Genomic DNA, 17,554 nt, shown 5'->3' with positions numbered 1-17,554 from the left:
TTTGTTTTTGTTGCAAACATAACAGTGCTATAAAATTCTCAAGGTAGTCTCATTCATCTGTGCTATAAAGACAATAAAATGCTTTTATTTATGTACTAGACAGCATCTACAAATGTGGTGAACCAGGGTTAGACAGATTGCAATAACCCAAGAAAGTGGTGCCTCTCTACGCGAGCGTGTGGGTCGCATGAAGCAATACAAACTAGCAGGTAAAGGAAATGTTTAAACTCCCGCTGCACCTTGCTAAGTGATAACACATCAGAAAGCGCATCTACCCAAAACTTTTTTTCATTTGATTTTCAGACCATGCCATAATAGGATCCAACTCAGGACTACCAAGAAATCGCATGTGAAAAAGTTTTTAAAATCGAAGCATCTGCTTTTGGAATTGCATGTTTCCAGTTTCTAGAGCAGGAGGGAGGATTCACTATGTCAGTTAACTGTTGCATCTCTGGTGTGGTGATTGAAATAGTTATTTTTCAGATCGTTATATCAGATTGAGAGAGCTGAAAATGCTGTGAAGTTGCCGTGCTTGGAAGATCAGCTTCTTATATGTCACTCTCAAACAAACGCCCCTCTGAGTCCTGCAACAGCCACAAGTCATCCCAGATTTCAGTAAGCTTCGCTTAGCATTGTGGACCTCAAGCAAAGACTAAGAGTCCCATTGCATTGACACTAATGCTACGAGTAGACCAAACTGACATCTTCTCTTATGTTATCTTCAGATAGGAAGCTATGCCACAGGCAAGGTATTTCCAGCGTGAATTCTCAGAATCTGTCAGGGTTTGGATCTTAACAAATCTAACAATACACAAAGTGTAGTGTTTTTCTACTTTGCTACTGTCCCAGGGCATCACACCCCTGGCACAGTGTTTGGAGGAAAGCCGGGTCCTTTTAACGTTGGTTTCAGAAGTGAAAAGATAAAGCCAAAGCAGTAATATCAGCTGATTTCTCATCTGGTTAAATAAAGGATTGATTGGACAGCCTAAGAGATGCAACGTACTAAGAACTGGCAGAAGAGGAGAAGCCCAATATTTCTTCCTCTGCAGTCCTGCATTTTCAACACTGGGGCTTTCCAAGCATCACACTTGTTCACTAACCCCACAGTATACTGTGGCTGGCGGAACTAATGAGCATGACTTCTGAGTTGGGGTATTGTACACATACGGTGACTCTGTTGCACTGGTATCTGTTAGAGAGAGGCTGCTCTGATTACCTGAGGAAACAAAAACACTGGATTGATCAACACGCTCCATTCTCTTGGGGTTCCCCCAAAGGCTCCAGTCAGACGTTGTGCTGGGCTTGAAAGGAGACCCATTGACCGAACTGAGATGGCGTTGGGCCGCCAGACTCTTGTGGTCCTTCTTCCTTTTTGGGTTCAAGTCCTGCTCATCACCATTCTGATGAGACTCCCCACACTGGCCGAAATGCTCAGCAAGAACCAACGGCTGCCGGTCGTCCTCCTCCGAGATGACAAAAACCGGCACCATGACTCCATCAGGTTCGCCAGGGAGGACCCTGGTCTTTGCTGCACCATCCACCTGGAGGGTCCTGCTGGAAGAGCCATTTGGGACCTCTACAGGTACGATCGAAGGCTGTTCTGGGGGGCCGGTGGGACCCTTGGTGGACTCGGGTAAGCTCGTTCGGAACCCGAAGCAAGGGCTCCCGAACCTGGCTCTCTGCAGGTTGCTTGTTGAGTTGAGCCGGCGCTGTCTCTGGGAGTGCTGGCTCAAGGGGTACGAGGCGTTGCTCATCGAAGAGTCCGAGTGATTCCTCTTTGTCTCTGCTTCCAAGCGGGCCTCCGACAGGACTATCCGCTCTCTTCCCCTGCCACAGTCTGACCCTGACCTGGCAGAACCCTGAATAATGAGAGTGGAATGTTTTAACTAACGATTAGAAATAGTTACCTTCCTAGACCGAAAAACTGAAACAAGAAGCATGGCTTGTTTTTAAGGACTTCTCCTGTCAATAGTCAATTAACCAGATAAGCGACTCATCAAGCAGGCGGTGCGTTTTCTTTACCAGTTGAACCATTGCTTACGTTGTCCACCAGTTTTGTGAAGGGGCTGGTGGAGTTCCAGCTGCACCACTTCCTCTGCAGCTGAGGCGGCAGGAAGTCGTGGAAGGTGCGGACGCTCCAGGCCCTGGGTCTCGGGGCTCCACTGTCCCTCTCAGCCCTTGGATCTGGGAATGGAGGGGTGCTGGCAGTGTCTGGAGTCAGCCAGTCACACACTGTGCCTGGGCTTGTCTCGCCACTCTTCAGGTTCTTGTTTTGCTGTTGAAAAAAAAAAACAAAATACAAAAAAAAGCTATTCCAATATAAAAAATAAATAAATAAATAAAAATCACTCTTCTTAAGCCGTAGCCCAAAAACTCTGAAATGCATTTCCTTTCGTGGTGTTAGAATTATCCAAACAGGTTCAGGTTTCAGAAGAGAAGTAACTGGAGTGCCCCAGCAATGAAACCTGCAGTATGCCCCCCTCACCCTTACCTTGTAGGTAGAGAAGCTCAGTCCACTGGGCCCGGGTCCTGCAGAGATAACGAACACCTCGTCGGTCCCTGACTCCGACTCGGTGAGTCCGCTGGAGGAAACCTCCTGCTCGTCACGCTGGCACACATCACTCAGAGAGGTCCCTGAAGAAGACACTGGGGGTAATCTACTCAAGCATGTCTAGCTTCAGCAGAGGCTTGGGTTCAACTGACACTTCCCAGTTACTTTTTTATATGAAATACCTACCCATGTGTACATTGAAACCAGCACTGATAGAGACGACTGAATTTTAGGTACTGCCGTGAATTTTCAACTCATCAGTTGGTTAGGAGTTTATAAAATACACTCAAATATTAACAGAAGTTATTTGAAAACGTTTGAAACCAAAGCGAAAGTGCTCCACAAAGCCCATGGCTGACCTGTGCGGGTTGGGCTCTGGGTGTGGTTGTTGTTCTCGTTGTCAGTGGAGATCTCCAGGCTCGAGCGGTTCGGGACCACCAGCTGAAGCTCGCTGATGCCCACGGCAGAGTTCTGGATGCCACGCTGCGACTGGAGACACAACAGGTACAAACTGAAGATCAGTGCGGCTTGCTCTCCCTTAACTTACCAGCCAGGCCCCTTGTAATTACCAAACAGTCCGTTAGGACCAGCTCTCCAAGACCCTTCCGATGTTGTAACAGAGGGACTCCACTGTACTGCACAGTGGCGTGTGAAGCTAAGAGCAGCAGCTGAAAACACTGGGGACCCCATTCACACAATGTGAACTCCCTCTTCATTGGAATCTCAACACTGCAGACCAGTACACAGGTCTAGGAAAGAGAACTCCGCTGAAAACTGCAGGACCCTCCACTAAATAAAAATCCACCAGCAAACAAATCTAATGTGCCTACATGGATCTCTCTGCCTGTATTCTTGAGTCAGTATCAAACACTGAAACTACTTCATTAATACAGACATGCTTTATACTTTATTTAGCAGGTATTGCATCTTTAGCAGGTCATAATAAGAGATGCAGACTAGGGTTTATTTGAAGAAGTTGGAGCAGATAACTTGATCTGCGGTCAAGGAATGTAGAAATGAGTCAGACCAGGTTTTCTTTACCTCTTGGTTGTTGGGGGAGTAGGAGTTGGCTCCTTTTTCACATATTTTCTGTCTGCAAAACAAAAACATGCGGGACAGCATCAAAGTCCGGTCTTGATCAATGTTGTACCTTCCCTACTTGTAACATTCATTTCATTCTGTTTCAGCTCTGCTCTGTTCATTGCATTTCTAGTAGGTCAAAGCGAACTGAATAGAGGAAAACATTATAGGAAAACATTACTGTGGTGCACAATACCCAGCACTTACTTCTTACCATCGATTCAGACTTCAGTATAACAATAACACCTACAAATAGCAGGTAAAAAGCAACACACATCGCTCTGATGTTCCTCTTCATCTGTGACTTTCAATCACAAGATACAGCAGCATCGCTACAAAACAAAAACCCCACTGAGCTTTGAAGTTCTCTTGGAAACAACTAAACAATTCTGCCTAGAAAGTTCAAATTGGGTTTGTCTTTTCTTTTGTTGCGAGCTACTGTGCCTCTTGATAAAAATTACTAACCAGCTGCAAAACCTCAGAAATCCAGTACGTGAATGACCGTGACGGATTGTGAATGATGAATAACAAGACACTAGCCAGACTGGGAGAATACAACAGAACCTGTGACTGCAGCTGAGTCAACAGCTCCTTCTGAAGAGGGGCAGGGCTATGGGATCTATTCTGCACAGGTATCCTGCACTTTGAATGGCAAATGGCTATTATTTTCATGACATTTTTAGAATACATTGTGCCTTGAATAACATCTGTTTGTAATGAACTCAGGTACTTGCTGTTTGTTTTAAAATTTTGTTAAGGGGAAGAAGAAAATAAAACACACCCACACACCCCACTTTCCACTACAATTACCCACTAAAGCTAACTCACTAAAAACTCTAATGTTTATGCAGGATCCCAAGCGGAAATTTTGGCTATTTGTTCCTAGTTGATGATTATAATGGTCTAAGCCGAACATACTCCTACACCTAACCATCCTCCAACCCCAGCCAACTCTTGAGCAGCCTTTTTAACATGGCAAGTTGATACAAAGGTCATGTCAGGTGGTATTGAATAAACATTTGGTTACTTACAAGCTGGTATCAACACATAATTCTGCTTAAAATGCAGTCTTCCTGTTACCTGAAGAGGACGCAGAGGGCAGCCACAAGGACGACTGTGAAGAAGGCGGCGGCGCTCACAACAACGAGGAGCGTGTCGGCCTGGTGGTTCCCGGGCTCCAGGGAGCGGTCGGAGCCCATGTCCGTCTCGTTGCGGTACTGGAAGAGCAGCGCAAAGCCCCGGCCCCGGCCCGTGGTGGTGATGAGCTCCACGATCACCTCCACCAGCTCCACCGAGGAGCCGAACACCAGCTTCCGGCCACTGGGCTTGTTGGCCCCACAGAAGCGGGAGGAGAAGGTCATGAGGTCTGAGATGTAGAGGAGATCATGGGGGCACGCGTCGATTGGAGGAGGCTGGGTCTGAGTAGCGCTGCTGGCAACGGCGTCTGTGCTCTCCTTCAGAGAAGGGGTGGTGCTCTTGCCTGGGCGATCGTAGTCGTCATCGTCTCCCCTGTAAGAGTGCGTGGAGATGCGGTTGTCCCCGCTCACGCCGGGGCTGCTGTTCTCCTTCGCCTGAGACTCGTCACTCGGCAGAAACTCCGACGACTGCCTGGCCCAGTTGGACACCTTGGCCGCTTCCGTTCTGGAGGACTGCTCTTGGACCAGCACTTGCTTTGGGTCATCCTTTTTGGACGTCGTCCTGGGATACCCTCCATAGTAACCTTTAGCAGTCTTTGAGGGGGAACCTGCAGTCTGGTTGGAAAGCCGTTCAGGTGCTGCCTCATAATCCGGGTCGGGCGTGCTGCTCTCATCGGTGGGGTCTGCCAGGCTCTCTCTGAAACCAGGTGAAGAGCCGTCTTCACTCGAGGTCTCAAACACATCAAAGTCAAATACATCCATTACCAGTCTGTACCCAGCTGGCACAAAGAACTGCCACACGCAGTGCAAGCCCGGGTAGTAGCTGTTGGGAAAACCCGGGGATAAGACGAGGCCCTGTTCATCTGAGTCCATCACGTCCACTACAGCGCCACAGGAGTAATAGACCTGCAATTCAGAAGCAGTTAGCTCAGCCGGCAGTAACAAAGCAAAGAAACAGCATTTTCAGAGCAGGAAGGTCCTGAATATGTCTTTTAAAGTAATATTGTTGTGCGATTTGTTTCGGAAAATAACGAGCAATCCCCATTGCACAATAGCGCCACACCGATTTTTTGTTCTATAATATTATTTGAATGGAGATTTTTCTATTAAAAATGAACCTAACTTTGCTGTACGGCACAGCAAAAATTATATTGTTTTTGTAACCTTAAAAGACAGTTCTAAGTGTAACTATATCATCATTATAATCTAGAGCTAACCAAAACATTTCTGATCATCGTGACTGGCACGAAGAAGTAAAAACAGCACATTTCCTAAACCATATCCTGCCTTTTTTCCTGCAATGTTATTTTTTTAATTTATTTTTTTTACTTGAGAAAAAACATCAAGTCAATATAAAAAAACAAGAATTCCCACAGCGTGTGATGTGGCTGCTCAAACAAACTGATCTGCCTTGTTTGGGTTTCAAACTCTTAGAAAACAAGATGCTATTTCAAATTCTGCTTTTTCACCACAAAAAAAAAAAAAGAAGAAAACAAATCCAACCCTAATTGAAGACACATTTCCTGGAGATCTATGTTCGATTTCCATTTCAAAGCATTCTTATGGCTGGCGAGTCTTTTTACTTAATTCCAAACATTAGACATAACAAGCTGTTATTCACAATTCCGTGACAGGAACGTTTATTCTCTCTCTAGCTCTCTCTCTCTCTCTCCCCAGTGTCAGCTTTCATTAAAAATAATATCCTAAAAACCAGCCAACATCATCTGGTTATTGAGAAGAGGAATCTACAGACCTGAAGACTGCACCAATAAGGTAACCTAACTAACGAACTAAAGGTGCACTATAATCGAATAGTAAAAAATGCTCTTGTGCTCACGTACATTATTACTAAAGTAGAATGCCTTCCCCTTCTGCATGTTGTGAAAAACTTGCAAAGTTTCATATCATTGAGACAACAGCTGCCGATTCCTTCCCTCAGCTAGTCCCTCGAAAGGTGCGGCAAGCCGGCTGTCTGCACCCGGGAGGAATTTCTTCAAACACACCGACTTTTAATTCTTAGCAGATGTGAGGGCTAGGGGGAATCACTATGGGTAATTGAATACAGATGCCCACATTTTTTTAATGTATGAATGTCTTTTGGAGGCTTGCATGTATGAGCTGAGAGCCCGACTGCAACCCTGCTGCACCCCTCCAGAGTTTCTTAAACACGCACATCCACAGACACATATGCACACGCGCACACGCACACACACAGGCGCTCTGAGAGCCCCTGACTGCAACCCTGTTGCACCCCTCCAGAGTTTAAACACGCACACACACACAGGCACACAGGCGCTCCGAGAGGTTTATAAACTCCAGGCTCCAAACCTAAATCAGTAAAGTATTCAACTTCAGATGTTCGCAATGCAAACCTAGCCGGGGGCTTGTAAATGTTTATTACACTACAGGTTTCAGATCTCCAGTTCAAAGCGTCTCTCTCTCTCTCTCACAGAAGTGAGGTGCCAGTTTGTCCCCATGCTGTGGTAGAATGCCCCGGGACTGAGTGGACTCTTCTAGCCTTGCCCTTGTTTCGTCAGCTGTGTGAAGTGGGGGCTAGGATTCCTCTCATGACAGTTCTAACTTTACAGGTTGCCTCGGAGGGAGAGGTAGACTGCTGAGAGATCTGTGCTTTCATCTGGAGGCAGTAACACAGTGCGATTAATAACAGACAAAACAGACAATATCCCATAAGCAGCAGCGCGCTCTCTATGCAGGGTCAAACCGAGGCCTCTGCAGCGCCTCTCCCTGGAGACACGAGCACGCGCTCCAGGAGGTGCACATGTTATTAGTCTTGGAATGTCAAGTCTGGCTATTCCTCTGAAGAGGCTCGTATTCCTGTGAAGAATAAACAATGCACAAGCATGTGAGCTCAGAATAACATCCGCAGCAGAAACAAACTCCCCTTTAAAGGGAAATAAACAACTCTTTCAAAAACTGTCAACTCAGATGGGGGTCCAGACACATGCTGCACAGGAAGGAGCCCAGCTCAGGCAGGAAACAGAGTGTTTATCCTGAAACTTACAGTGTTGTAGCTGGCTGAATGTGCAGGCCTGGCATTACAAAGTGATGTAATGGGAATTTGGGAAGGAGTAATTAACATGCAAGGAGAGTTTGGCATCTCCAGGTAACTGAGATGAGGAGGTGCTTCATTTGCAGCAATCTGAGCGGGATTAAAGAGCCTGCTGGGTTTCGGTAGAGGACTGAAGTGGGAAGCGCACACTTTGTTCACTGGAATATATTCAGCATGCTGTGGAACAATGCGTCCCACGTTTACCAAATATATCAATTACACAGCTGACATTCAACAGAGCCTTTGCAAGAAAGTCCAACGCTAAGCCGATTTCATAAAGGGTAGTAAAGGACTTGACAATGAGAGCTTCAGCCTACGAACAGGACAAACCTGCCAAGTTCTGGGAAAAGCATTGAAAAGAATGAAAGGACATGGATTTCTGGCTTCTGCCAGTACAAGGTGTTCTTATTCCACTCTGCTTTACTTTTCTCTTATGGCTCCAGACGGTTTTACTCTTCAGAACGTTCTGCCGTTGGTTGCAAATGTTAAACTTTAAATGATGAAGTTATCCTTTATGAATGACTTGAAAACACACTCCTTTTTCAGGGCATTATTACCACAGAACTGGTTTAAATGTGTTACGGGAAAACAAAGAGGACCCTTCTTTACCCTCTGAATGCTCTTTTGTGATGCCCGCGCTGCGAGTTTGTTTGGCTTAGTGCAGTAACTATAGCAGCCCCCTCCTGATACTAAGAGGATGGAGTCAGTCCCACGGAGTGAGCGCGGAAAAGAAGCACCAGTCTGACATCTAATCAGATCTGTGTGGAAGACAAAGCAAAGAGGTACACTGAGGCCGTTAACAAAAGGTGTGCAAGGATACAATTGTGACCTCCTTTATAAGGAAGTGCAACTGAATCAATATTGACACGTGGGAAACCAGGAGGTATCTTATGGAGGGTGTGCCTCCAGGACTATCCATGACAACCAGCATTGCATTATTCCAGACTGGGTCAGCTGCCATGGCTGGCACAATCTTACTCATGGGCATGGCTGTGAAGCCTGCAGATTTATTCCCAATAAAGAGCTTTCCAGCGAGGGAGTGTGACAGCCAGGTCAGAACAAATGAAACATCCATGCAGCCATGCAGAATAGTATTGACCTGGATTGCACCACTCGTGGGACGTAAAAGCAGTCCTTCAACTGATTTGATAGTGCTGGATTCAAGTAAGCTGCAGTACAATCATTGGGAACAGGCTCTTGATCTTCAGTTTTCAGTGACTCCTCCGCTACACTCAAGGCTGCTGAGATTAAACTCTCGCTCAAAAAACCAGCAAGACGTCACTGGCAGCTGCGCTTATCATGAGAAAGACTTCCAATCAATACTAGCATAATCTGCCCTGGTGAACTGTCTGTAAACTAACCCTTCACTGCCCTGCCTGTTTTCTCAATGTCAGATACATCAAACACTGTGCAGCGATGGGTTAATAAGATCTGTCCTGATTTATAATGTCACGAATCACTTCACAGGGTTAGTAGCTTATGTGTCCAGTGGTACATTTTACAGCTAGTACCATGATTCAGCAGTCTAAAGCACTCTTTCAGAGATTACTGCTTGGACCTGTAAAATTCAAAACGCAAACAATCGAAAAACCCTTTTAACTTCTGAAACGTTATATCTTTTGTAAATAACAACCATTGTGCAGATGTACAATAGCTGTACAATTTACAGCAATGTGCCTGAAAGCATGGGAGATTTAATCAGCTGGTATCAGATAAACTGGCTCAGGTTACAACACCTTCATGTGAAGAAAAGGAAAAGTAAAGAGAATTTGTGCCTGCCAGAATGGTAATGTGAAGAGATCCAATATACGCTTACCTGCGCTGTTCTGTAGTGCTTCCTAGGACTCTTTACGTACAGCTCTGTGGTACTCAAAGAGTCCACTGTAATGGATAAAACATAGCGAGCTGCTGACATACATGAAACTGTTCCAGACTGCAGCCGTCGAGGAAATGTTCGGCAATACCAAACTGCATTTTCTTAATAAATGCACAATTTGAATGATAAAAAAAAACATTATCTAAATAGCTTGCGAGTTAAAGCTTCGTGAACAGGCCCATTACTCTGAATTGAACACAGTGTGGGTGAGAGGTGATACTGAACAGTACCGGTTCAGATAAGCTCAGTGCTGGTAAATTCACTGTAGTCATCTGACACTCTCCAACACCAGGCTCTCTACTCTGCTATCCACAGCGGGGAGGGGGTGGGGGTTAGTCAGGTCGTGAAAGAATGTGAAACAGGTGCTAATGAGCTTTATAGATTAAGGCTCTATTTTATTTTGAAAGAATTTGTGCGAAGGATTTTCAAGACACTGATATATTGTTTGTGTAATATGATGAAATATTAACCCTTTAGCTGCTGCCCAATAGGACTTAAAATTGCTAGCGAATCCCAATTGAACAGAGTGTGTTTGAAAGAGTAACCCCTGCAGGAGACAGCGCGACCTGGAGTGTATCACCATGGATTTCTCTCTACACTAAAGAAGCACGCTCTTAGCGTTGCGTTGCGTTGCGTTAGTCTCTAATATATCATTGTTTCTGATTAAGACTGCATCACAGGCGATTTCTGAGTTTGAGATGGAAAGAATAAACATTGTTTTGCTCGTGCGCTTGAAAAAGAATTTGAAGCGTAACAAATGGGGACAACAATTCTGCACCGTTAAAAGGAAAACTTTTCCTCCGTCAAGGAACCGTCTACAATGTAGTTAAATAACAGTTGATCTAATGCCAGTTAATTCCATGGAACTATAAAAAGTGTATAAAAAAAAAAAACTATCAAAACCCACAGAATTTGAACGATTCCAAAACGTGATTGCTGCTGGGAGGAAAAGCAATTACCTTGACTCACTGTCTATTACTCATTTCAAAGTTTTCAAACTGTGCCCAAGCAGCATATTCCAGCACCAACACCAACACACACACTGCCTCCCAGTGCTGATTCACACACACACACACACACACACACACACACACTGCACTGCCTCAGTGTGCTGACATCACACACACACACACACACACACACACACACACTGCCTCCCAGTGCTGATTCACACACACACACACACACACACACACACACACACGCCTCCCAGTGCTGATTCACACACACACACACACACACACACACTGCCTCCCAGTGCTGATTCACACACACACACACACACACACACACACACTGCCTCCCAGTGCTGATTCACACACACACACACACACACACACACTGCCTCCCAGTGCTGATTCACACACACACACACACACATACACACACTGCCTCCCAGTGCTGATTCACACACACACACACACACACACACACACACACACACACACACACACACACACACTGCCTCCCAGTGCTGATTCACACACACACAACCTCCCAGTGCTGATTCACACACACACACACACACACACACACACACTGCCTCCCAGTGCTGATTCACACACACACACACACACATACACACACTGCCTCCCAGTGCTGATTCATACACACACACACACACACACACACACACACACACTGCCTCCCAGTGCTGATTCACACACACACACACACACACACACACACACACACACTGCCTCCCAGTGCTGATTCACACACACACAACCTCCCAGTGCTGATTCACACACACACACACACACACACACACACACACACTGCCTCCCAGTGCTGATTCACACACACACACACACACATACACACACTGCCTCCCAGTGCTGATTCACACACACACACACACACACACACACACACACACACACCTCCCAGTGCTGATTCACACACACACAACCTCCCAGTGCTGATTCACACACACACACACACACACACACACACACACTGCCTCCCAGTGCTGATTCACACACACACACACACACACATACACACACTGCCTCCCAGTGCTGATTCACACACACACACACACACACACACACACACACTGCCTCCCAGTGCTGATTCACATACACACACACACACATACACACACTGCCTCCCAGTGCTGATTCACACACACACACACACACACACACACACACACACACACACACACACACTGCCTCCCAGTGCTGATTCACACACACACAACCTCCCAGTGCTGATTCACACACACACACACACACACACACACACACACACACACACTGCCTCCCAGTGCTGATTCACACACACACAACCTCCCAGTGCTGATTCACACACACACACACACACAGCCTCCTCATAAACAGCCTCTATGGGCCTGTGCAAAGGGGGTAGTGAATCTTCACAGGATTATTTACCGGTAGTGAAAATTAGATTACTTAGTTCTGTGCATACTAGCCGAGTGCAAATGCAGAATAGCCACGTCAAGAATGACTATCAGATGTTTAACTTATTGGCTAATAGCAACTCCATCCCCCCATCCCCCAACTGCAAATCCCAATGTTAACGTAGAGCAGAGGGGCTCCAGAATCCTTCAGCCCCCTTCTCCCCCTCCACAGCTGCGGCGCAGTCTGATACATGACCCTGCTGCTTGTCACATATCTTCACTGTGATGTCAACCTCCCCATGTGTCTGTGCGGGTCCCGAGCCCATGGGTTCATCAGCCTTGGGTTTACAAACCGTGGGCCTGCTGCCATCTCTCACTGGGGGCCCATTTCAAAACAGCACCTCTGGGTCGCCAGGACAGAGTTTCCATCCAGACAGCCTTCAGAGTCTCCAAGCTACCGAAACAACTGCAGGGAATCCATCCTTCCACTGCCCCTTCAGTCACCGTGTGCACAACTGCACTGCTTCAAGATTCTCATCAATGTATCCATTTTATAATGCATACATGCTTATTTTTACAGTTCTGCCAGGCAACTTCTCAAACTCCATAGAGTACACACAAACTGTTTTTAAATATCTACAACTTAATTTGTAACTGAAGGGTTCTCACCTGTGTAACTGTGAAAGAAACTGAATAATGAAAGAAGAAAAACACTGAGACCTTGCCCGTGACTCCAGTAGAGCAGGTTCATTGATAGGGTAATCTAATCAAGGATTTTGTCAAACGAGCTATTTTCAGTTCCAACAGTGCTTAACCCTTTGCTTACCCCAAAGGGATTCATTGGGGGAAATGATTACTTATATAATATTAAACATTACTAGAAAAAAATGTGATATTATCCACAGAGACACAAGGACTCCTAAGCAGCTTTCCAAATATAAAAGTAGGGCATATTGCAAAAAAAACTAGGGTGATTAAGTGGAATGTGTATCATTTAGAAGCACGTGCCAAAGCTCTACTGAGTTAACGGAAAAAAAAAAAAAAAATTGGCAAAGTGGAACTGGAATTTTGAATTAAAAAAAAAAGAAATCTGGGAGCCACGGTCCCTTTCATGGAACAAACTCCAAGCCAGTTTATCTCATTCCAAAAATGAACTTGGTACAAAAGAAGACAAAGGCATCTTTTAGACTGCCCCATGAGGCAGATAATCACAGAGATGGCTGGTGCCCTGTAAACAGCAGAGACAGAGCTCTGTCACTCGCAGCTCAAGAGACCCGGAGCCTTTGTTCATCCGGTTTTGCAGGACGCTGTGGCCCCCTATTTATCTAGCAATGTCCCAATTACCAGACGTACACCAGTGAAAAGTGTGCACAGGGTATTTCAATAGTGGGCCCTGGCTCCAGCAACTGTGGATCTGCTTTGTGGCAAGGTCAAGTTATTCAGCCTCAAACAATATAGACACATAGTTTTTAGTTTAAAGACCCTCTGTGGACTCAAGAAGGCTCTTACTCTGTCTTCACACTTATTACAGCTTGTGTACCAGAGTGTGAGGGCTAACCGGCCCCCTGCAAAAATAAAAACAGAAACCGATAGTGACTCTAAACAAGAAGAGGTTTGGATAGCTGCGACTCTTCAGACCCATACAAGCTGCTCTTTAACCCTGAGATCTCACCACCCCTCGCAATACTGATCAAGGGTTAATCACAGGACCACGCGGTGAACAGAATCCTGGAACTGTTCACAACACGGGCTCCTTGCACATCTCTCACGGCTACAACCTGACCCGACTGTCACAAGAGGAACATGTACACCTGATGTTCATTTCCCTGATGAATTCCTTTGGAATATTTTAGGAGGAAAAGCTTATGGATTTGCAGGGCAATTTTATTAGGAAGTCTTGCCAAAACCACGCATGCCAAGTATAAAAGTATCTGCATGCACAAAGTCAACACGTTTGTAGCGGTGCAGACAAAGTGGTGCAGGAATACCAGGAGGTAGAGAGGTGAGCCATGGAGGGCAATCTGGATCTAATTTACATGATGAAGCCCAAAGCAGAGGGGAACATACAGGACTTGAGGAAAAGGCTCAGTCCGGATTCAGGCCAGCTGTTTATTTACCAAACACTGTGAGGGGCAATAAAGTTAATCCAAACCCAGCAGTCGTTAGGCGGCCACTTCGAGTTCATTATCACAGAAGGTAACGAATTAGTCACACGGGCGCTTCAGACAAACCATTGAGCATTGCTGTATCCCTTAGGAGCACATAAACACTTCAATAACACACACTACAATGATCATTCGAGTGTAGCTTTATTTCATCTGTGACAGCACGCACATTTAATCTACAGTATTTTTCCGCCGTTTAAGTAATGATCCCGGCGGGGCGCCCCGTAGCCACTCTTCCCTAATTAATTGTTGCAAAGTTTCACTGTCAAATTAGCAGTTCCCTACTGAGCACTAATGCGTCAGACCGCTTCACAAACCCAAGGTGTGAATATCCTATTCCGGGCTGTTTGTTCAATTCACATTCTTCCAAACACAATAGATGTACAGTACTGTATCTCTTTATGACCAATTCGATATATTCACAGCGCTCTCTCTCTCTCTCTGTTTTCAAGTTTACACAAATAAACAAGCACTGTTTATAAAAAGCGGCCCCGTTGTTCCAGTCTACTGAAAGCGGTACAGTAAACCACAGCTTTAATATTTGTTATCAGAGTTCCCATGCTTTATTATTCAACCCAATGTATACAAACAACGTCACATGCAGATGTACTTACCCACTGCATATAATTCATGTGATATATTATTATGTACAGTCTTTAAATCACAAGTTTTCCCAAAATGCAATGAGCAGCTGAAACCCAACAGATTCCCTGTTATAATACGGTAGCAGCTCTCATTTCCACATGCCAGTGACGGACGTGGATTAACACGGCAACGGTAACTCGCTTGAATTGCAGGATTTACACGGTGTTGTTTTGTTTTTTTTTTTTTTTTTTTTTTTCCCCGTTGAGCGTTTCTGGAATCAGTGCAAAATAAAATTGAACGGGAGGCTAAATCTCTTGCTCGTCACTTACTTTGTGTGCGTGTGCCCCCGAAGCCCAGAGAAGGGCGGCTGTCATGAAGATCGGTGCCCAGTTTGCCGTGCTCTGTAAAGTTTTCTCCATGTCTCCCTGTGCAGTAATGCACACAGATCCGTAACCCCCTCTCACTCACTCCCCATTCACCTGGACTGAGCCACCTCGGGGGCGCGCCTTCACACGTCGGGCGGGCGGGCACGCAACACGGGGGGGGGGGGGGGGGGGGGGGGGGGGGGGGGGGGGGGGGGGGGGGGGGGGGTGGGGCTCGCGAAAGCAAAGCAATCCACGGGTTTCTGATTTTTGGGATGTTTCAGGAGTATTCTGAAGCCTGGTGGGCAGTTAGGCTTTTCATGAGTGGCTAAAAAAACAAAACACAAAAACAAAACAAAAAAAAACATTTATATCAATCACGAGCGACAGCTGAGTCAAATAAATGTGCATATCCCATTCATGATATTCAGATGACCATAACTCATACAAGTACAGATATTTGAAATGCCTTTACACAAATCAAATCAGTTTCATGCGTGCCAGTGGAGGGGGGGACCCAAAACTTTTTTTTTTTTTCTATAATAAAATAAAAGTACATTAACCTGCAAGATTCAAAAGGTCCAGATTTAAAGCCACTTGTGTAAATATATAATCTACCTGAGCGAAGATCTAAGCAAAAAACAACAATGTCAGATCATCCAGACACATGTGACAGGACATCAAACAGGGGAGAAACTAAAACCCACAGCATCTAGGTCCTCGGAAATAGAACTGCTTTGCGCGTATCGTGCCAAACGCCCTATAAAGCAATGCAAAGAGAGGAGGATACAGACGCGTGCACAGTGACTTTACTCAGCACGATACATGGCTATGCATAGCTTCTATTTCCCTCCTGTAATGGAAAACAATTGAGTTTTCTTTTTCCCTCAGCGAGGCCTGCTCGGCATGCCTGTGGCTGCGCTGACATACCAGGCTGGTTAGTAATTGAACCATTTGCTTCAAGATCGGCGGATGCAGGATGGAGGGTGGCTGTAAAGTACGGGAGGGCATCTTCCAGACTGCACGGCACAGGAAAGCAGACAGAGCCGGCTGTGCGCTCACAGAATTAGCAGCAACAGCAGCTACCAGAACAATGAGGTGACTGAGCAGCAGCTGTGCTGCAGCGCGACAGTACAGGGCTGGTGCTGTGTGTGAATTGTAATTTAGTGTACATAGACAGTACAATGCATACCAGGCACACCGTGTGTCCCCAGCGCTCATTCATAACAGCTGTTTTAAGATCGTTACCCAAATCAGTATCTTTCTTTCTTTCTTTATGTTTTATTATTATTGTTTTTTTTTTTTTTTTTTTTTGTTATTCCTGATCCTCAGCTAGGGAAACAAAGTTATTTTGCAATTCGAAAACAAAATCAGGATTTGCCACAACAAGGTTGTGTTCGTTTTAGCTGACATGCTAATCGGGTTTAATCCAATTCATTCACATAAAAAAAAAAAAAAATGACGTAGCAGTTATTTGATTTTCTTTTTTCATGATTAATGAACAACTGTGGCCTGACTGCCATTGCTGTGCCTGTCCTGTTCCCCTAACAGTTTAGGATCACGTAAAATAGAGCGTTCATGTGTGCAGCATGTTGCCACTGTCTGAGAAATGCTGAAGAACATGCAAACACGCATGTCTAGGGGAGAGCACTGTCCTTGATTCAGGACTATTAGGACAGAAGGATATGTGTGTTATTTTTATTTATTTATTTTTTTAAGTGCCAAAATATTTAGTTTGTTGTCGACTTTCACCCTGACTGGAGTTAGAAATAGTAAATAAAAATACAGTGAGAGTCAATGAGACGTCCCCACAAACATAGAAGTGAAACATATGTGTGTGTGTGTGTGTGTGTGTGTGAGTGTGTGAGAGAGAGAGAGAGAGAGAGAGAGAGAGAGAGAGAGAGAGAGAGAGAGAGAGAGAGTTTCTTTCCCTTTTTGTGAAAGTTGCTGATTTGACAGTCTCTAGTTCTGTTCATGGTAGGTACAGTAACAGCCCGGCCCTGGTGATTTCCCCTAAGAGATGATAATTCAGTCTCCATGTCCATTTAATCATTGGCTTCTCTGGGAGACTGCCTGCCTTATTAGCGGTGACTAAACTGAAACTAACAGAAGAAATTCCCAGCAGCCTCCAGAAGGAAAACAAGCTGCCATCCCTAACAACCCTACTCTCACATGGCTTTGCCAAACCAACACCCTTCACAAGCACATCAAGCACTGCAGTGTTAGCTTGCCTCAGTGTCCTCTAAAGGTATGTCTTTGCACTGTCATTTGGAATGCAGTCGTGGTTCGAATCCTGTTTGTGCCAAGTTGCTGATGTTTTCTGGGGACCCACAGGGGGGTGCTACGTCGACCTTTGCATTCCTG

The 17,554-nt window shown here is 45.5% G+C and overlaps 1 protein-coding gene across 1 annotated transcript; it reads right to left on the bottom strand.

Moving 5' to 3' along the window:
- Window positions 1-69: 69 nt before the first annotated feature.
- On the bottom strand, window positions 70-15,360 carry LOC121296962. The gene is made up of 7 exons (XM_041222935.1): window positions 15,158-15,360; window positions 4,712-5,673; window positions 3,593-3,644; window positions 2,911-3,040; window positions 2,492-2,634; window positions 2,042-2,275; window positions 70-1,859 (listed from the first exon to the last, which is right to left on the bottom strand). Exons 1-7 carry the CDS (start codon window positions 15,245-15,247, stop codon window positions 1,083-1,085), a joined length of 2,388 nt encoding a protein of 795 aa, XP_041078869.1. The 5' UTR covers window positions 15,248-15,360; the 3' UTR covers window positions 70-1,082.
- Window positions 15,361-17,554: the final 2,194 nt, after the last annotated feature.

The sequence above is a fragment of the Polyodon spathula genome, chromosome 22, assembly GCF_017654505.1.
Source record: "Polyodon spathula isolate WHYD16114869_AA chromosome 22, ASM1765450v1, whole genome shotgun sequence".
In the NCBI taxonomy this organism is placed as follows: domain Eukaryota; kingdom Metazoa; phylum Chordata; class Actinopteri; order Acipenseriformes; family Polyodontidae; genus Polyodon; species Polyodon spathula.
Note: the sequence above shows the minus strand (reverse complement) of the source record. Positions and strands in the feature narration are given on the sequence as shown.

What these genes read in the sequence shown, in the direction of transcription:
- LOC121296962 (XM_041222935.1), bottom strand. Translation starts at nt 15,247, where the DNA reads ATGGAGAAAACTTTACAGAGCACGGCAAACTGGGCACCGATCTTCATG. An exon ending in CGGGGGCACACGCACACAAA is followed by an intron (nt 5,674 to 15,157) that starts GTAAGTGACGAG and finishes TCTGAATTGCAG; the next exon opens with GTCTATTACTCCTGTGGCGC. An exon ending in TGAGCTTCTCTACCTACAAG is followed by an intron (nt 2,276 to 2,491) that starts GTAAGGGTGAGG and finishes TTTTTTCAACAG; the next exon opens with CAAAACAAGAACCTGAAGAG.